Raw genomic sequence first — 21570 nt, forward strand, 5'->3', positions numbered from 1 at the left:
GCAGCATTTCCAGTGCTTTGTGCCTCCTGCTGGCACAGCACTCCCACACACCCACGGAGCTGCTCGGGCTGTTCGTGCACCACAAGGTGTCGATGACAGCGATTCTCGCTATCAAGACATGTCACAGCAGCAATCGCTGCTTGCTGCTGACACATCTGGGACTGTCACCACACCAAATCACTGAATTAGGAAGTGCTACTGAAACATTAATTAGTAGGTGACACATTCAAATGCAAGTGAGCCTCTAAAGCGCCACTCCAAGAAGTGCTCCCTTGTCAGAGTATTAAGGTGGGCAAGGAGTGTGAACCCTCTTTTAAGTTAAGTTGTTTTCTGCTGTGTTCTTCAGAATATTTAAAAAGAATTTGATCAATAAGAACCCCTTGCAGGCTATCAGAAAATTCACATAACCAGTATATCGCCCAGGTGGTTATAACAGGAACAAGACAATATAAAACCTGTAACTTTTTATTAAAAAAAAAAAAAATTAACAGCTTCAGAATAGATCAAATGTAATAACTTCTCCAAAAATACCAAAAGGTACAGTGTATAAGCATGTTCTCATTAAATACAAACTAGCACTTTTGATGCACTGCATCAATGTTTTGCATCTAGGCTGATGCAAAAGAATTTTTTTGTTGCATCCTGGCACATGAAAAACGTATATACTGAAACAGGATGACTGAGTACTCTTTACCTACCCAAATTCTAACAGTGGGACGTTTATTAAAAAAAAATCCTACTAGTAATTGAGAAAGTAACCTTAACACCATTACATTTAGTTTGCCTCTGCTAAGGTATACTTTTGAACATTAAAAATAAGGGTTTAGCATCAGAGTGCACTCTGACTTCAAAATGATACCAAAAAAAAAGCCCTTTCTGCTGTCAAGTGCTCTTCAAGGTTGAAGTTGCCAGTATATACTAGTTAACTTGGAATTTGAGATAAAAATGCAAGGAAACCAACTCTGTCAAATATAAATTCTTCAAGAATGTGAAAAGGAGTTAAACCTGCTTCAAACACCCTAAACATTCCTGGATGCAGCAAGCCAGCCCCTCTTGTACCTGACTGTACCTAACCCTCCTCACCAAAAAGTAGTGCCAAGATCATCAATGCCTGGTCTGGAAGCAATTCTGAAGAGGTGCCTCAGTTTTAGGGATTATGTAAATACAGATTGAGGATGCCCCAGTTGTTACTGTTCTGCAGATGCTGATGCACAAAGTTATGCTTAAAGCAAGTGGCTACATGTTCCTGCCTAATGCCTTACACGTGCTGGCAAAGTGAGGGCTTTCCTCCAGAAACGTACCTCAGTTTCAGACAATTTCCAGATGTCTGACCACTTGGGATCAGCTTCACATCTTACCTCTCTTTGGTATAAACAAACAAGTGCCACAAGATTGCTTGCCTCCAGCTATTTTTAAGAGTTAGAGAAAACCCTTTGGGGCAAGGCATTGCAGGATGAGAATCCTGTATCTGGGAAGACAAGAAACTCTACCACACTGCTGATTTCCTTGTGAAGGAAGGCTCTATTTTTTCCTATCAAATTATTCAAAAACATGAAGTTATTGCATTAAGTTTGTGAAAAGCCTTCCAAAAAGAAATAAAAATCAGAAGTTTAAGAAGAAAAGGAGACGGATAAACTCCATTTACAGAGGAGGATGATGAAGTTGAGCTATTTGGAATACAAAGGACTCTCACTGCCTCTGCAGTATTCCTCCAATACAGTATATGATCTGGACCACTTTTAAGGATAAGAGTAGAATAGTCTCCATCCCAGTTACAAATTTTGGGTCTCAGCTAACAGCTTTATTTGTGAATGTGAGGATGCAAAACAGTTTTCAAGAAAGGAAAAAATGGAACTTTAAAAGCACAAAGAAGTACAGAACCAATGCTCCCATGAAAAATGCCGCTACATCGCTACCAAAGTATCCACGGACTGAGGCTCTGTGCTAAACTGGTCTCTGAAAGAGAGCTCAAAGGCAGTCCCTAAAAAACCCTAAAATGGGGTTTGTAATTAAACACTTAAACAATCTTTACCATAAGAGAGGGGTCAAAGAACTCAGCTGGGCAACAGAATCTTTTCCAACCAGGTGATGGTGCCACTACGTGGATCAGTTCCTCTCCACTTTTTCTCCCTCAGGGCATTAAGTCTTTTACCATTCCAAGTAAAAGTAATAAAGAGAGATAGGTCTGCCACCATCTTAGCAAGATGTCTGGAGAATTCTAGTGACATATGCTGTATTCTTCTGCCCACTTCTATTTCAGGGGCTTAGGTAGGTGGGCTCAGTGCCCAAGTCCATCTGCCAGGTTAGCCCACTGTTACAAAACGGCTTCCTTTGTTCTGAGACAGTGCTGTCCTCTGCTCCTTCAGGATCCCAAATCGCTCGTTCAACGTCATCCCTGTCTGAAAAATAAATTTAACCAAAACTTTAAAGGTGTTGGGTTAATTTAATCAAAGTAATGGAGACACAACAGTTTTTTCTACAGTCTGTATCATCACTTGACTCTTTAGTTGCCTCACTTGGATATTTTGTCACTTTCCACACCATTTAAAAATCAGATTGGACTACACATCAAGAGCTTGCATTTTCAGAATTAATTAAGAACACATGGTATGTAATGTCAATACTCAAAGCCTACTCAAAATATTGTAAGTTAAACTGAGGACAAACAGACTGAGAAATAGAAATTCCAGTATACGTTTCCCCACACAGATTCTTTGCAACTTCAACAAATCCAAAATTTTCACCATTTTAATGCAGGCTGCTTTCCAGTTCACTCAGCTAAGGCAGCAAGCTGGAGTCTAATCCAGAAGTTCAATCAATTTTACACTAAAGTAGCAGACTTTCTGACATAGTTCTTATTCCTGGATGGAACAAATGCAGATCAATGCCTTTACTCCATGCAGATTTCTACAGCTGGCACTAAGGAGCTGGTTACAAGAACGGCATTTAACTCTGTTACTCTGTAAGAATTCCTTCAATGACAGCATAAGGATTGCTGCACCAAATCACCTGTCTTCATGAAACTTGTGAAAAATTGCTCATCTTTCAAGCCCTTACATGTTCACATTTAATTTTTTTTCCCAAGATGGACAGCAAAAGTTGCCTTATAAATTTGGCTGCCAGGGTTCCAGGCAGGTCACACAACTGAAAGCAGCTCATCATTGAATTATTCACAGTTGCTGATGCAAGCACAGCAGGAACACCAGAAGCCCTTTAGAAATATTCAACATTTAAAATCCCATTTAAATCATGTGGGCATGCAAGGCATAAACTAGAAGAACAGGAACAGTGAGTTTAGCTACTTCCTTGAAGTTACACAGCAAGTTAGCGGAAAGACTGGAAGTGGAAACAAGAAGTAGTCACTAGTTCTCTCTTTCTGTCACTTGGGAGTCTAGGAGCAGAGTGCCTCACTGGCTTTTATTGGTCTTGAAACTACTTCCACAGTTATGAGAAGAAAATTGAATTTACCTGTTTTCCGACACTATTTATATCAAACTGCAATGGAACCCCTTTTGGAATCTTCTTCTCCTCAGATTGGTCCCTCTTCATCAGAAACGGTGGCACAGGACTGCGAGTTAATCGTAATTTCTGGGAACTGTGAAAGAAGAATGTTACAAAGGACACGATGAACATGTGTTTTATGCTAGAAAGCCTTAATGCTGATAGAGGTACGAATTTTTCATGAAACCATTTGACCAGGCTGGCTGAAAAGCTGGAGGGCACAAATTCAAGAAGGTAAGTCAGGCAGAACTAAAAAAGGGACCATTTGTTATTGTTATGAGACACAGAGTCCCAGCAGGAAACCATCTTATTTTTTATCCGCAATTCTATTGACAAACACGTAATTTGTGGTTAATTAATCCTATAAATACAAAAAATAAAAATTGTTACAGTCTTCCTTACTGATAAAACACTACCATGGAAATGCTAATCAAGACATTTTTAAAATATATCACCATAAACAACAGTACCATCAACTTCCCAAAAACAAATACAGCAATGCTCTCTTTAAGCACAAGACCAGCACTATTTTTATGAATCAAGGAGTAACTGTTACCATCACTCATCCAGTAGTGCTCATTTATTTCCACTCAGAGGTGGAAAACAGCTGTGACATGGCCTGATTTGGAAGGGATAAAATGAAAATCTACCAGCCCACCACTCTTCCCCTCTATATAACACATCAAGCTCCTAACTGGGAGCTGACATGTGAGATCCAGCTGTGATATTATTCAAACACTGCTCAGAAACACTCGGAAAGGGGCCAAACTTAATGGCCTTCACAAGAAGCTATGACTTTGAGGTCACCTGAAACACTACCTGCAAGGAATTTACTAAATGGTTCAAAGCAGCAATTTCATTTATATTCAGAACATTTCAGAACTTAATTGAAAACTCACACTGGGCTTATGATTGCTCCTGGGTTGTCAATAGACACAGTTAGGATCCCTCCACTGTGGTAGAAGTTCGCCATCTAGTTTGAAAACACAAAAATCACTTACAAAAATTGTGCAGAGATTTCAGTCAGGGTGTCTTTAAAGGTATGTTCAAAATATTGGCCAGCTAAAAATATACAAGCTTTTGGAATGTTGGCTAGTACAAAATCACATGCTATTGACACTTGGCTATTGATTCTTTTACCTTTTACACTACCTACAGGAGAACACTAAATCACAGGCTGTTGAGGTACACCAGAACTACAGCCCTGACCCAAGAGTTTACTTTACTAAATACATTCAGTTTCCTTGAATCAGATGGGGCCAAAATGGCCCACACAGCAAATTCAAGAGGTGACAGGCTGCACTCTGTGGCACCTGCTGCTTTCCTCAGCCTTTTGTGTTCCCAAGAAACACCCTGCAAAGAGCCCAGCAAGCACAGAATAGTATGGGAAGAGTATATGGGGTAAGAGCCAAGTGGCCTCATTGGGCTCTGCCTTTTTCATTTCTAAACTTCTTCACAGGCTGATATGCATATTATATAAAAGGAAAATTACAACAAGAGCTCAGGATAACATTGACATTTGAATTTTTCTTCTAGTCTATGCAGTATTCATGAGTACTAGAGATTAGCATGATCCTCTTACCATCTTCCCCCTCATTCCTACGAATGTCTTATGCAAACCAACTCCTCCTGGCTAAATTAGAAGATAATTTAGGAAATAACTGAGAATAGGGGGAGGATCACTGTCACTACAGTTGATGTGCCTAGAGGGGAAAAAAATCCACCCCCCTTCTAGTATCATATCCAGGAAGTCTGAGCTAAAATGAGAATCTTACGTGCTACATAGCTGAAGATTTCCAAATTAGATACTTACTGACGAGTTCTCTTTACTGTCTGATTATCAAGATCATCTGTTGACTGCACTTGGGCCTGCACCTGAAAACACATCAGTACAGACACCATATTTGAATATTGTTTCAATTCCTATTGTAGCAGCTGGAAATACAGAAGTTCAAAAACAGAAGTTTAAAGCTGTTTGTACACTCTGCACAAACAGGGTTGCACTTTCGGAGGAACTTCAAAGATAAGAGTCCTATTAATTTGATAAGACCTTGAAAAGAAAGAAATTACTTTAGGAACACAAAATGATTTAAACAAAACTGCCAATAGAGGAATGGCAACATTTTGGAGGACTATGTCAGCCTAAGATAGATCAAAATGTTACTACACTAGGAAGAAAAGTCTGTCTAGTTCCTGATCCTGTCTGTAATTTTGCAAGCCATCTGGAAGGAAGATAACAGCTACTTACAGTCACAACGATGGCAGATGTGGAATGAGGACACAAATATAAACCAAACCCACCACTTTTCATTCACTGTACACTCTCATCTCTCCATCCTACTAAAAATAACTAAAAAATCCTTAAGTAACTAAAATAAATAAAATAAATAACCCCAAAATAACTAAAAAATCAAACCAAACCATAATCAGATTCTAAAATGTGTTTCTGCTTCATTATTCACCTGAAGGTGAACTTCTAAAAAGCTGGACAGAGCTTTCTAACATTAACTTTTAAAAGGAAAAATTAATACCTTGCAACTACCCTCAAACACTGGCAAGTTCCATGCTCCTCAGAATTGCTCAATTACACTGGAATGTGAAGCAAGACTCAATGGATTACAGTAACTAAAGAGAACCTGTGCACTTCCCTAGAAGAACCTGTGGCTATTTTCAAGTGCACCTAAAGTTTCTACTCAATTCTGATATTTTAAGTTGATTCAATAATATCAGTGTTACTGGTTAGCTTAGACTCTACAGCCCAACTGCCTTGTTCTTTTCAAAATTTGTATTTACCTTCAGGCCCCTTCTAAACAGGAAAGTTGCTTGACGAGTATCTTTCTGCTGATTTAGTTTGTTTCCAATCCTGACAAATGTAGATGGCATGTTATTCCTGTAATATTTATTAAAAAGTAGTTATAAAAGGTTCCACAGGGAACGCCTTAGAGACACTACTATGGAAGTCAAAAAAGTGCCCAAAACATCCATAAGGACATCTTTAGTGCTGCCTCTTTGAGGCTGAATGCTTCAGCTGGGATAAGCTCCTCATCCACTATGAATGAAACATATTACTCATAAATGGAGAAATCACTGCTGGTACATAGAAGCCTAATGTGCATATATCACAGGACAATATGGTCATTAATTCTGATTTTCACTTTGCTCAGTATCCTCCAGCACTTTAAACATTGTTGGTTAGATGAAAAAAAAATTAAAATCAGTATGTATAAAGAAAGTTTGTTTACAATTTTCACAATATAGTCACAGAGTGAAACCTTCTATCATGGAGACCACTTTGGTTGCAGTTTATAACACATGTTAATTCCAGCACAAATAAAACATGCAATGGCTTCCCTGAAGCTGCAGATGGCACCAGCTTCCACAAAGGCATTTAGAAAGTTCACTAAACCATGGCTAACACTTGTGAGCTATCAAAATCCACAGCGGCCATTTCCATACAGTATAATGAAACACAGAATGGTTTGGGCTGGAAGGAACCTTAAAGAACCCCTAGATTCAACCTCCCTGTCATGGGCAGGAGCACCTTCCACAAGACCAGGCTCCTCAAATATAAGCTGCCTGTGATTTAACTGAAGGCAGAACAGCAGGTGTTCAAAAATAGAAGTACTTCCTGAGTGCTCTACATCATGACAAACATCTGGCTTTGTACGGAGACCATGTTTGGCACATTCTTGGCTTCCAGATTTGTATAACTTTCACACACAAGGTCTTGACCATATTGCTACTCCAGTACCTACTGCCTTCTCTTAGCCTCAGTCCTGTCTAACAAGATTCACTATGGGAAGTTGCCAAGTAGTGTTCAGAAAGCAGGATCAGTAATTTACCTCCTGTTTAGCAGGGCAGGCCTCCTGAGGGCAGGAGCTTGTTTTCTCTGCATTTCAGATTGTCTCTGCAGGTTTGTTTTCCTTTTCAAGACCGGGTAATTCCGCTGTGCATTCTTAAAATACAATAAATATGTTCAGCATAATGTATGCTATACACACACCAACATTTTTATTTCAGTTTCCATTTACAAGCTGTGATTAGAATACACTTGGCTTTGCCTACCTTTTACAATCTAGTGTAATTTGAAAACACCTTCTACAATTTCATGAATTCTATATTCTCCACATCCTCAAGAGAAAACAAAAAGCAACACACCTTAGCAGTTATTTTTTCATTACCATATCTCCTTAAACTGACAAAAATCGATGCTGCACGTGTCTTAAAATTAGTCTTTGTCAGAAAACCAAAGGCAACCCCCGTTCAACAATACTGAATGAGATGAAGCAGGCAACAATGCAGTGGAGCAGTGCAGAGAAGGGAGCCTATTGATGGAGTTTAATATTCTGCAAAAACTTGCATTTTTGTAACAGCACATGCTTAGCACCTGCAGGTTGGCTGAATTATTGGTCTGTAAGAAAACCAATTTTCCTTGTAAAAATACAGTAACTCCCTTCACACTCGCACAGAATATACTTCTGTACTCCAACTCTCACAACTTGCAGCCCAATTAAGTGTTAGAAACTATTTTCACACCTAGTCATTATCCAGCCCACTCAAACAAGAACTCAGCTAACACATTCCCAATTTGATTAAAGCTTTCACCATTTGTCTCCATTTTATATTTCAGTTGCACTGAAGTTCTGAAGCACTCGTGTTTCATTTTTTTAACCTGTTCTGACACGAATCACCAGGGTTGCATTAATTAATTACCTTCTCACTCAGTGGCTGTCTGTTCAGAGGACTGATTCCTTTATGTGAGCCCACAGCTTTCTTGGCTGCCAGGCCAGTTATGACTCCATAAGAACGCTTCTTCCCTGCTATCTTCTTTCTGCGCCCCAAACGATTCTTACCATAACCTGCAACAAGCACAGAAAGCTCAGCAATTCTTCCTGAAGGGAAAAGATTCATGCTTTAAGATGCCTTCCAGGCAGCACAAGTTATTTGGCTGCATACTTCAAGCCTTAGAGCGGAGGCCACCACTACACTTGAAGACAATTTGGTCACTCAGTTGTTCGGCAGGTCTGGCCCAAGCCCCAGCACAGCAACGATCGGCTTCTCATACAGAGCACAGTTTTACTGTAGTTCATTGCATTAATTTCTGCTGAAAATTTCTTATTTGACATGTTTGCAGGGAGAACTTAAGAGTCCTTCTAGCACAGAGAAATACCAGAATTCTCTGAAATGGAACTTCATCAAGTACTGAACAATAAAACCAAACCAGCGTCCCTCAGCTTCCTACCCATTCAGCAAACTTCAAATTACTGGTTTAATTTAAAAGGAAAAATAACCTAAACAGCTTCAAAGATTATTTATTTAAATCAGTGGTTCCCAAGACATGACTTAGAAGGAAAGAACATAGCAATTGTCCCACAAAAGCACATTAAACACATGAATTGTATCATATTTTAAGTGTTTTCAATTAGAAGCCTGCATGGCAGTGCAGCCAAACTGAGGACTGAAAGCAGTTTTTGAATATAAAAGGCTTGTAAGTCTGAGGTCTATAGTATCTCCAGTTACCAGGGTTTGATGAACCCAGTCTGGAGTCATTTAGCTTCATGTTGTGAATACAGGCCATGTTCCAATTATGTTCCCAAGCATCCTCGCCTCTAGAACCTCAGACTGCAAAATAAATTTCTGACTGAGGAGTCAGCTCTCAAGCAGCAGACACATTTAGTTTTAACATATCTGACTTAACAGCATTGATAATAAATCTGTGCTTTCTCACGAGACATGAGCCATGACATGAGCTAAGCCACTGGTCAGAATCCAGCTCAGATCAATTTGCCATGGAGAAGTGCTGTGTACACACATTTCGCGTCTGGTTAGCAAATGCTCTTCTTTTCCAAGAGAAAAGGTGAGACACAGGGTTGCTTAGGCTGAAAGGGATCTCACAAGCTCTATAAACCAATCTCTGCTCAAATAAATGAAAACCTCAGAGTTAGCTCAGGCTGCACAGGGCTTTGTGCAGTTGCATTCTGTGTATCACCAAGGACAACTTTTATTTAAATGAACAATGCTCATCTCTCTGCTTTTAACCCCAAAAGCTGAATAGAATCCCAGCTCAAGGTTCCTTGCTTCTTTCCAGAAAATCTGGCAGCCACTTCTAAAACCACAAGGAACTGAACACTGTGGATCCATTTTTGGTTTCTGCAGTTGTCCACAGAAGCTTTGCTACTTATCAGAGCAACTTCAATAGCAACAGAGTAGCAATAAATCTACAGCTAAGCTACTAATAACTAACTAGAATGGTCAGGACAACTCTTTAATGACACCTTCTGCTTAAAACAATAAAAGAGATTTGTTTTCCCTGGGAGAAAATGTGCCAAGCTACATAGGAGGGAGCAGTTGAAACTATTCACAATGTTTCAAGATGTCATTATTCCGGCAATTTTGCAAAGAAATTGCTTGCTTTTTCCTAGAAGACAGGCAGAGAAGCTGGTAAGGTTCAAATAGAGAAAAGTAACTGCCTAAGACAGTAGTATTTAGAGTTTCAAGTTTACAGATCAAGCTTCTCCTAAAATTCTAAATCCTAACACTTGTTTCTTTTGTGGTCTTTTGATAATAAACAATTGCACTTGACAACTGCAGTTATAAACAGAGCCTACATGTTTGATAATCTACAACTTAAATTCACTTACTCTTCACCCACAAAAATATCCTCACACCTGGGCTGAGAGATGTAAATTTTTCTCCGGCCCTGTCACCAATTTATTAGAGATGTACAAGTAAGCGTGGGCCTGCACAGAAATCAAAATTCCACTGAGCTCTGAGTAACACAACATTCCACTGATCCCTCAAGACATTTGTGTCTAAGACACAAAGGAGGAGCTGCTGCTACAACAAACACTAAGTAAGACAAAGATAACACAGAGATCATTGTGAGTACACCAGACAGATGTGTCTTTGTTTTAAAGGAATGCTACTAAACAAGAAATTGCATGTATGAACCTAAACACTGAATTAGCTCATGGTGGTAAGCTTTCTTATCAGACAGTATTCTTCCATATTTTGATCATCCTGTACTAAATAGATACTTTTGAAAACCAATTGCAAGCAAAACCAGTCTGCACTGCAAGCAGGAGCTCTCCATGTACTGAACTAAAGCCTGGGAATAATTTTCAAACTTCTCCTGTTTATCAAAAAAACCCATTAATTACTCAGGGTAACCTACAGCAAAGCTGTCATTGTGCACTTTTCCTCTCCTCACTCCCTGCCTATATTACTCTTTCCCCTTTTTGTATTCCACTGTTAAAACACTGGCTACCCCTTTTTGTATTCCACTGCAAGAACACTGGCTTAAGACGGCTGACACAGTACTTCCTTTGCATCTCAAGCTTTTACAAGAAAAGCCAACTCACACTGTGCACTATCCATTTAAACACTTCTGAGCCAGGAGCCCAGTCTATAGTAACAGATAATTTGGGGAGCCCTATAAAGAGAATTCTACCCAGCAAATATGAATATGCTTTTCTTTTGCATGAAGCCCTGAGCTCTGGCAAGGCCTCCACATCTCTCAGTACAAAGGCTTTGGCATAAGCACTTGTTCTGTCCATCTCCGAGAAGGGGCAAGGTATCATCCCAATTTCCAAAATTAAATTCAATTTGAAGAATCAGAAAGCAAGCCCATTCTTCCTTGAGTCAAAGACAGTCCTTCAAGCATCTAAGCTCCCTGGTAGCCAAACATGTCAATTACTTTCCCACACTGAATCAGAAGCAAAACCAAGTATAAATAGATGAAAAATATCCTGAATTACAATCAAAAGACAGTATTTGAAAGACAAGTGAGCTGACCACGTCAATCCGCACATTTCATTATTCTTTCAGCTCAAGAAAGATAATGTGGAATCTGTGTTCTGTTTGGCACACACACCTTTCTGCTGTTGCATTCCCCACTTGGAGCCTTGTGAACTGAACTGTTGAGCTCGATTCTGCTGAAGCCCTCTTTTTATTTTGGGAGAATATTGCTTTCTTTCTTCTTTCTTGTTCAGCTTGATTATATCATCTACAAAAAGAAAAAAGAAAAACTGACAAAGTGTATAAAATTTGACATACTGAATAAAACCCCCAAACAGCCTGGAGTCACAGGAGAGCAGTCAATCCTGCAAAGTCAGCACATACAAGTTAGTTAAGGTTCCAGAAACATTAGCACAATAAACATCCAGTCCCTGTAACATCTTACAGAAGTTACTTTATAATACAATGCCCCAGCAGAAGGAAGCAGTTGCATACCTGCAGAAAGTGTGAGACACATGTAAGACCGTGGCATTCAGCCCAGCACTAAATTTTAATTTGAATGACTCAATTAGTTTTTGTACACGGTTAAAGAAAATTAATTCCAATCTCATGCCCAGACTTTGCAGAGTCCAGATAAAATATCAATTCCAGCCTTAGTTCTTTCATCCTAAGCTACTTAAGAAAGATCACACAGAAACAACTCAAGCCATCAGGTATCTTTAGATGTTCACCGGGACTGAAATGATGGGGAAAAAGGCAAGCAAGACATCTCTCCCCAGGAATCTACAATCCAAAGCAATCACCTTATCTGTTATCCAAGGAAACAATCCCAGACAAGTTATCAATCAGTTCAAAAATATGTGTAAGAAACAAGCTGATAAAAAGCAAACAGCAGGTCTGTCCAGTGCCAATTATGCTACACCAGCTTGACTGCCTTCATTGACCTGGTAGCCAGCTCAGGAGAGAAGAGTAAAAGGAAGAGGTGTGGCAGCTTTTATCTGGCTGCCAGCTTGTTTACAAGAACACCTTAAAGGAAACTGCCAAACTGTGTTTATTGCATCTTTATCATGAGAGCACAACTGATAAAAAATGTCATGTTTAAATAGGGAGCCTCCCCAAATAGCTGGACAGTCTTTTTTCAGTCAAGAAAAGATGGAAATGGGATTACTGTGTTTGTGGCTGAGTGGCTGAGTTCAAATGGACTTATAAGGGGTAAAACAGAGAAAACAGTGTAAAAAACATAAACAACAAAAATCCCAACAATATTATCCAACGGTTTGCGTGCTGTCAAAAGAAAGCTAAGGGAACATGAATTCACTTTGCTGCAAAAATCTACCAGGACAAGAATACTGATACAGGTCACTCAGGGATTGATATCTACACAATCTTCTTGACCAAAGGGGTCCCAGGAACAAGGATTCCAACAATCCTTTTATACACAAAGAAAATCAAAGCCACTTCAAACATGGATTCATGCTTCACAGTTCATCTGCTTCATCTTAAATCACATTTTTTCAAGTTTCTGCACACAAGGTTACAACTTTTTAAACAAAAGGACTTCAGTTTCAGCTATTCTCTTATTTGGGTAAATGAATTTGGGACTTCAGGCATTCGTTAGAGGAGCCACACTGAAGCAGTCTCCTATCTTGCATGAGATTAGAGACCACAATTACAGCTAGAACAGCAGAGTTATCTGGAAGCAGTATCACACTGGAAGCTCAACTGCACATAACACAACCAAAACGTGTTTAATCTTTATCACTATATGAGAATTTACTCAACATCATGATCTCAATCTTAGGACTTCCTAGATTAGGGTCATGTCAGTTTCTTTGGTATCACACTAGATGTGGGACTGCATCTTCTCTTTGGCTATACCTGACACAGAACTTTCACGTGGGGACAGCAGCTGGGGTGACAACCTTCTCACACACCCAAAAAAAGCACCCACTTCACAATACCACTTTAAAACAACATCCTTGTGACACTGCAACAGTCCTTTGCAGTCTACTACTAGCTAATGGCCAATGTAGCAATGACTGACTGAAAGGTTAACTCAGCCAGGAAACATTAGAATATGTGAAAATACAACAAGCCAGGATCAATAACTCTATTAGCAATCCTGAAAACAAAGATTGTGTACAATGGGTAAAAACAGATTTAGTTTTCTATGAATGCTGTACAACTACTCTGTATTCAGACAAATTCTAAACATCATCTCACAAGTTATCTCCACTGCCCAAAGAACTCCACTGAATTATTTACAGAGAGAAAAACTGTACATATCCTCTTATTTTACAGTGGCCCACAAAGAGACCAAGTCCACCATTAATAATTTCAGTTCACGCTGTGAATCTGTTTTTTGAATAGTCTCCTGATAGCACCAATCTATCATGCTCTGGTAGTATCACAAAGCAGTATTGAGAGTATACAAAACCAATTAATTTTTTTTCCCTAATAAAAGTAAACTGGAAGATGCAGCCCATGAACACACCAAACTGTCCCTGACTGTTAAAGGGTCTCAGTACACAGCACCAGAACAGAACTTCTCTGAGATACCTCACTGAAGTATCTACAATGTGGATGTCAGTTTCTCGGACACACTGGAGAGACACAGCTCTGCAGGTCTGTAATGAATCTGTGCAACTTCCTAACACACACAGCCCGCAATAGGAGGGCAGGGGACAACGGGGCAGATTGTCACAGCAAACTACTGTGGAGGTGACGTCATGCTCGGCGTGCAAAGAGGTTACACGGATGACTTGCCACTGCCGACTTCCAAACCTGAGAAGAATAAAAAGGCCAGGCCAGCTGAGAGACCACCAAACCTCACCCGTCCCTGTAGTTGCGAGCGCCAGGCGAGGCTCTGGGACGCCCCCCGAGGCCGCCCAGCCTAAGGCCCGAGTACGGAAGGCCTCACCGGGCCAAAAGCAGGCAGTGCCCCGCTCTCTGGCCTGCTCACACCACCAAGAGACACAAAGGGGTCCCGGCTCTTCCCCACCAAGAATCGCGACCCCGGATCCCCGCTGCTCCGGGCAGCACGCCGGGAACTCGCCCCCGTGCCCAGCCCCCGACGCCAGCCTCGCCCTCCTGCGCTCTCGCTGTGGGAGGGTCCCGTCCTTTCCTTTCCCACCCCCCCGCCCTCGTTGGTTTCGCCCGCGCCGGTGCCCGGCATAGCCCCGTTGGTTCGTCCCGCCCCTCCCCGTCCCCGGCACTTGGTTCAGCCCGAGCCCCCCGCCCTGTCGCCTACAGTGGCCGCCCCGGCCCCGCTCCTCACCCAGGGACATGTCGATCTTCTCCACGCTCTCACCGCCGCCGTGCCGGGCCCCCGCCGCGGCCGAGGAGCCCGCGAGCGGTGCCGCAGCTCCGAACGCGTTCATGGCCGCCTCCCTCAGATCGGACCGCCCCCAACAGGGCCCGCGCCTGCGCAGCAGCTCCGCCCATCCCAGAGCACAGCCCCCTGCGCTGGGGAGCAGCGCAGCGCCCCTCTGGCACCGCGCCTCCTGGCGGCCTGGAGGAGCAGGTACAGTGGCCGGGGGGCGATGGCGGGGGGCGATGGCCGGGGGGCGATGGTGGGGACGCGGGTCCCGCTGGGTGCTGGCGGCCGCTTCCAGAAGCGGCTTCTGCAGGGACAGTGTCCTTGGGAGGAGTGAGTGGCGCTCCGGCCTAGGCCCGGGGAGTGGCGGGGGGCGCCGGGAAGCGGAGCTGCCGGCAGGCTGCAGGGGACTGCGCAGTTGTGCCGCAGGACACGGAGTCCTGGGCTGGCTGCAAACCTGTGGGTGCTGAGAGGGGTCACGGTGGTGGCTGGAAGCATGGAGCACCTCTCTACGAAGACAGGCTGAAGGTTTGGGGGTTTTCAGCCTGGAGAAGAGAAGGCTCCGGGAGATCTCGTTACGGGCTTTCAGTACTTGAAGGGGCCTCTAGGAAAGATGAGAACAGGTTTTTCTGCAGGGTTTGTTGTAATAGGACAAGGGGTGATGGCTTTAACCCGAAAGAAGGTCGATTTAGACTGGATATAAAGAAGAATGTTTTTTTACAATGAGAGTGGTAGAACAGTGGCACAGATTGGCCAGGGAGGTGGTGGATGCCCTACCTCTGGAACCACTCAGGGTCTGGTTGGATGGGGCTCTGAGCAGCCTGATGTAGTTGAAAATGTCCCTGCTCATGTAGGAAGGGTCAGACCACATGACCTCTAAATGCCCCCTCCAATCCAACCATTCTGTGTTGCAGGATAGGGAAGGGTGTTCAGCTGAGAAGTTGACTGTGAGATGCCTTTGCCTGTGACCCCCATGCAATGGAGAGAATAATCTGTTCTGTGAACAACAAAACCAATGCAGGGTGCTTTTGAGCAGGATTGTTTTCAAATGTCAAACAGCAGAGTTCAAACTAAGTTCTTATTTCAAAATACCACATAAAGCTTAAAATTACTACTCAAACCCAGAACAGTGTGTCCATAGTTTGTTCTCTTTGGGTTCTTTTCAGAGTTGTTATCTTTACTAGGTTTTGGTCAGAATCATGTGATTGAGAAATTCAGAAGAGAAATTGTTTTTTTAACAAGGAATCTAGCAAAGCCTTTCCCTGCTCCCTGTATATTTGCATTCCTTGGAGCTGTGGTATTGATGGGTCAGCAGTACACATGTGCCTAGTGGACAGCTGGCTGCTGCTAAACAAGTTACATGCAAAGGGGCTTTTTTACGCAACAGCACTTCCTACATTTGACACTCTATTACAATTAAGGGATAGTAATTATCTCTGGAATCTCTGCATCTTGCTCCTGGTCGGTTGAAATTGGTCACTGAGCTCCTGAGACAGAAAAGGAAGGAGCAGATGGACTGACAGGGTGATCCCAGAGGACGAACTTCCTGCAGAAGATAGGCAGTAAATGCTGACCTAAACGTGGCATGACCAAAGGACAGCTTGTTTTAGGGTCTGCCTGCTTGCCTCCAGAGGGGGAGCTCCATACCGACACTGCAGGGACTGTATTGCAAATGCCCTTGGGTAGGGATAATTATTTCCATACATGACCTTGCACACACCTCCTTCCAGCAGGAGCACTCCCACATTTCTTTCATTGCCCACATATTCCATATGTGCATTTGCTAAAATAAACACTCTGTGGCGAGGGCAATATCCCAGGTACCTGATACACAACGAGCTCCAGTGCCTGTAATCCCTGTCACAGCTCTGTGCTGGGAGCTACCTGCAGGAAATACTGTGCAGGACTTAAGAATGGGAGATCTTTCCAGGAGTGTAACCGTGAAAGGCAAGAATCAGAGCAGTGAGTTAAGGCGTTCTGTCCTCAGCTATGTTCTGTACTACAGACTGGTGACAAGGCTTTGCTCTCTCCATTTACACTCTCTATCCATCTCTTTTTAAAGAAGGCCAAAACTGCGTTTCTGAATGTTCCTCTTGGTGTTTCCTATTGTCTAGAAGGGAATGGCTCAGTTACTGTCACAGGACACCTCCAGCTAGTGAGAGATTTTCCCTTCAGGCAGGAGAAACTCGTGACCACAGTGCTGCAGGCTGACAGTTCCACCCTGTTTTCCTCTCTGTGTTCTCCATGGGGAGCATCTGGGCACTGTGTCACACCAATAAACAAATGCTCTGTTTACCCCAAACACAAACATGAATTGCAAAGGTGGCAGATGCTACCTGTCCTTGTGACAAGTGGAAATCAGTCAAAATCCAGATTTTACCATACCCACAAGTTGTGTTTGTTATACAAACAGGATGCTAGCTGTCTGCTGGTCAGCACATCAGAAAACCAGGCACAAGCTGTGATCCTGAAGAGTATTTTCTTTCTGTGTTCAGAATGGCTGGGGATCACAAAGGCCACCAGGCAAACATCAGCTCTTGGTTTACTGTGTGGCTCTCGGGAATGTGTCAGCATCCAGCCAAGTGACAAAGCTTCCATGTGGCACTGAGAGCCACAAAGAACTAAATTAGATCTGTTAGTTTTATCTGCATGCTCCATTTCACCAGGCATGATCATCTAACAATCACAGGAGTCCGGATGACTTGATTTCCTCCAATATGTTTACTGTGGGAGTCAGCACAGCCTGATGCCCTGAGACCTAACGTGCCATGCACAGGCAGTGGTTTCAGTCAGTGCAGTGGGCTCTAGGAGAGGAATTTCTGCCTGACAACTGGACTCAAGTTGTTGTTCCACACTTTTATGCAATTATGATGCATGAGGAGTCCTGGACTCTTCATCAAGCATGTTCTGAAAAATATGCTATTATTGTTATTATCAAGAACAGCAGTACAGAACCGTGGAGCCCCATGTGCTGTGGAAGTACTGTGCTGGTAAAATAAACCACATAGAAAACGTCAGGTCAAGGGATGCTTTTTCATGTATGCAGCACATAGTTGTAATTCCAAGTAACAGTTATAGGGAATTTCCATTTTACAAATGCCTGGCTTTGATTTCTGAGGTATCAGACAACTCCAGAGACATATCTAGGTTTTATCTCTGATACTAATTTGTCATTGACTGTTCTCAGTCGAAAGACAGCAGCATCCCTTTTTCCTTTTCGAAGTTTCATTTCACTGCATTTCGGTGGAAGGCACATCTTACTGGGCTGTATTTTTCACGTCCTCCTTACAGTGGGCGGGAGAGCAGAGCCCTCTGTCTCTGCAAGTGCGATCAGTGATGAGCTGTCCCTCTGGTTTTTTACCCTTGCCATCGCATTTTCCTCATCACATCCAAGGCAGGATTTGGTGAGGGTTATTTCAGCAATCATTGTGGTTTTTCCCAGCGCTTTTGACTCGGGGGAACACCGAAAGCTCCGGAGCGAGGGAGGCTGCAGCGGACTGTCCGTCATGGCGCCCGAATGCCGCGATGCACGCTGGGAGCTGTAGTCCGCCGCGGCACTGGCTGCGCCGCGGAGGCGCGATGCGCGCCGGGAGCTGTAGTCCGTGGGTGCAGCGGGGCGTGGCGGGCGCTCGCCCCTCCCGCGCGACGGTGTCGCGGTGGCGGCGGCGGGGCCGCGCGCGCCCGGGATGGAGATCGGGCCCCACGCAGGGCACGCGGAGAGCCGGTGGGGCCGCGCGCGGCGGGACACGGGCGGGAGGGGCGGGGGCGGCTGTCCCGGGGGCCGGGCCCGCGAGGGTGCCCGTTGGAGGCGGGACACGGGACACGGGGCGCGGGTGTGGGGCGCGGCGGCAGCGCCGGGCTGCGTGGGTGCGCCTGGGGGCGGCACGGCGCTGTGCGTGTGCACGCGTGGTGAGGCCGCACTCGCGCGTGTGTGCGTGTGCGTGTGTGTAAGTGTATCTGGGACGCGGCGCGGGATGTGCGGGTGGCAGCAGTGCCAGCAGTAGGGATGCGCGGGGGATGCTCCTGGGAGCTCGCGTCCTGCGTGGGTGCGTGGGGGTACCTGGGGGCGAGCAGGGAATGAATAAACCTTTCGTGAGTGGGATCGCTGCTTACAGAGCGTGACGCTGACCCCGGCTCGGTGCCTCGTGGGAGGAAGCACACAGCGGGCCGGGCTGTCAGAGCTGTCACCCACCCGAGGCCACGCATCGCTCTGCTCACTGCCGTAGGAAGGAGTCTTGGCCACTGGAGGGGCAGTGATGGCACCTCAGTACCGCTGCTCTGACCCCCTCTGTCCCCCATCAGCCGTGGCCCGCACAGCAGCTGCCAGGTCTCTGCTTCACACGCCTTGAGCTTAAGGGTGAAACCACCCCGCCCTAACGCCGTGCTGCCACCCTTCAGGTGGCTCTGCGGCTTGCTGCTCTGGGATCCTGTGTCCTGTCCTTCCTAGCAGTCATCTGCATCCCCTCTTCTAGGTGCTGAATAGACATTTCTTTATTTATTTCTTTATTCCTGAAGGCGAGGCCCTGTGCCTGCACATGGCTGATGGTGAGCACGGTGACCTCAGCTGTGTGGTCTTCATATGTGCTTAAGGCCTGGTTTTTTTTTAGCATTTATGAGCAGCAGAGGCTGTTTCCTGGAAGTGTTTTGATGGCGAGTCCTATTTACTTCAGGTTTTTACAGGTGCACTGGTTTTGCCCTTTTGCTCAAAAGCGCAGGGTGAATGTTGGATGGAAATTGGCTGGGGAGGAATGAGCAGCTGAAACTTGATATGGGAGAGAAGCATTCCTTATCTGAGGGGCTCAGCCACTGCTCTATTCCTGCTTGCCATATCAGCTGGGAAAATGTTACTGGTGCTTTTAAAGCTATAGCACAGGTTTGGGGTGCCTTCTGATCTGCGCAGTTTGAGCTCCCTCTTTACTAATGCTTCAAATTCAGCAGGTTCCAAAAGGTAAAAGGAATTGACTGCATTCACTGCTTTGCCTTTCCAGACTTGTCTTTGTGCATTTTCTTGCCTTTGCAAGCACAAGTCCTGCACTACCAGACTCTGCCATCGTGTGACTAATAGGGCTGGGGTGGTGCCACCCCCAGCACTCCCCTAGGAACAGGGAGGGCATCATCCCCCGCTGCTGCTGGCACACGCAGGAGCCTGCTTGTTCTCCTGGCTGGCACTGATGCCTTGGGGAGGATCCAGCATGGGCCTTACGCTGCCTTGTCCTTTGTGTGATGTGGTTAGCATTTTTATTGCCAGTGAAGTGCCATTTCACACTGGATTGTGGCAGTTACCAATAGGGAGTGAATAAAGATCACTGGATCCATCTTCTTGTGGATTACAGAAAATGCAGAAGCAAAAGTTATTTTGCTGAAGTCCATCCTTGAACCAGCACAGGAGAGGAAAATGAGGATCTTGTGCTGGATTTTTCCTCCTAGCAGCAGGCACAGCAGTTCTAGGGGGAGCAGATGGGCCAGTGGTCAGCTGGGCAGGTTAGCAAAGAGCTACCACCTTTGTCTCTGGCGCCAGAGACTGCCTCTGTCACTGCCTATGGCTGCCTGCACGCTCATCACAGGCGGGTCCTGTGCAGATTGAAGCCCAATGGACAGTACCCTGGCTCCACAGGTTGTCGTTGTCTGCTTGTGAGAGACTTAGCCAGATGAGCAGTTAAAGCTATCTGCCATAGGAAGGTTAAAAAACACCTTTAATCCCTATTTTCTTCCCTCATTCCTTTGCCAGTGCAGAGCAAGAATGCGTCAGCAAGCAGCTCCTCTGGTCTATGTTTGCTGGGGGCACCTTTTGTGGTTGTGCCCCCATTTTATATATCAGTGCCAGCTTTTAGCATGGATGCGAGTTGCCCTTCGTGTCCCTTTTCCAGCCAGCCCGCTCCAGCTATTCCTGCCCATCCCTGCTGGGCTGGCAGAGCTCTTCTGGCTTCCTCTGCCTGTCAGCCACTCCCCGCGACTGCAGATGAATTGCACGAAGCCTGGCTTCCTTTAATCCCTTTTCCCAGCAGTGCCGAGGAGCAGGCGGGGGAGTCCAGGGAAGGGGCTGCTGGTTGTCTGGGAGATCTGGGGACAGCGAGGCGGAGCAGGCTCTGCGCAGGGCAGCTTAGTGGAGTCTTTGGTTTCTGCAGGAGGAACTGACAGCCTGCATGGGAATGAGTGTCCTTGGAGATTTGTCAGAAGTCCCTCCATAACCTCAGCATCCTTTGCCCGACTCTTTAGTGTGCTAAGAAGGATCAAGAGAGTCTTCCAGGTGGAGGTCAGGATTCAAGCAGCCATTGCTGGGTGCCTCCTGCAGAGCACAGGAGATACATAGCAGGTGATGGTTGCAAGAAAGATGAGCTTCATTTTTATTTTTCAGTTTTGACCACTAGCTACCTGTGTGATTCTGTTTTGGAAAGTACTCAAGGTTTGGTTTTATTTTAAATTAAGAACTCAGCAGCATGGCTCCCTGCCTCTGCTGTGAGTCACGTTTGCTGACTTGGACCAAGAGGAGTTCCTACCCTTGCTGGCATGGAGGGGCTGAGGAAGCCTTGGAAGAGCAAGCAGCATTCCCTGTTGTCAGCAGTGGCAGTATTAAGCCATTTTTTGCTACAAGGCTGGCAAAAAATATTCTGTGTTTATTTAATATTCTGTATTTTCTGTTTTATCACTCCAGTGCAAAAGGTTCAGTTATGTTTGGGGCAGTTCCCAATGGCAGGTTGATGTTGCTGTACTTGGAGAAGGAGTTTGTTGTGGTAAAGAACGGAGACCCAGTGCCAAGTTTGTGGAGCTGGTGGTTAAAATTGGAGGCTGGATCAGAGGTTGTCTTTAAGGGGGGAGAGGGATGCAGCTGAGATCTCACTGCTGCTCCATGGCCCCTGCAAGTACCTTTGGCTTTTCTGGATCAGGAGAGCAGAAGCATGTGTGGTTCTTGCAGGGGAAGCTCTGGCCTTGTTCTGTGACCCTCTGGGGAATTACTCACTTAGCCATTTTTTGTAAATTGGGGTGTTCTCATGATGTAATATGAATTGGCCTTACCC

At 44.6% G+C, this 21570-nt stretch overlaps 2 protein-coding genes across 7 annotated transcripts in view; one reads left to right on the forward strand and one right to left on the reverse strand.

Annotated features, from left to right (window-relative positions):
• Window positions 1-449: 449 nt before the first annotated feature.
• FYTTD1 (forty-two-three domain containing 1) lies at window positions 450-14669 on the reverse strand. The gene is given in 10 exon segments (XM_030227157.2): window positions 450-2399; window positions 3469-3595; window positions 4401-4455; window positions 4458-4474; window positions 5315-5376; window positions 6295-6391; window positions 7344-7456; window positions 8215-8360; window positions 11375-11506; window positions 14516-14669. Coding segments are annotated over 10 exon segments (948 nt in total). The 5' UTR covers window positions 14619-14669; the 3' UTR covers window positions 450-2303.
• A 4-nt stretch (window positions 14670-14673) lies between these two features.
• The window catches only part of RUBCN (rubicon autophagy regulator), a 29065-nt gene continuing 22168 nt past the window's right edge, over window positions 14674-21570 (forward strand). For 2 of the 6 annotated variants that reach the window (XM_030226912.2, XM_030226914.2), the window contains exon 1: window positions 18182-18278. In XM_030226912.2, coding sequence (XP_030082772.1) covers window positions 18241-18278 — 38 coding nt within the window. In that variant the 5' untranslated portion in view covers window positions 18182-18240. Of the gene's footprint in view, window positions 14762-18181; window positions 18279-18404; window positions 18502-18577; window positions 18601-20679; window positions 20868-21570 lie in introns of those variants that run through there. The other 4 variants (XM_050978034.1, XM_050978036.1, XM_050978035.1 and 1 more) reach the window with 4 other exon arrangements.

The sequence above is a fragment of the Serinus canaria genome, chromosome 9 (assembly GCF_022539315.1).
Source record: "Serinus canaria isolate serCan28SL12 chromosome 9, serCan2020, whole genome shotgun sequence".
In the NCBI taxonomy this organism is placed as follows: Eukaryota; Metazoa; Chordata; class Aves; order Passeriformes; family Fringillidae; genus Serinus; species Serinus canaria.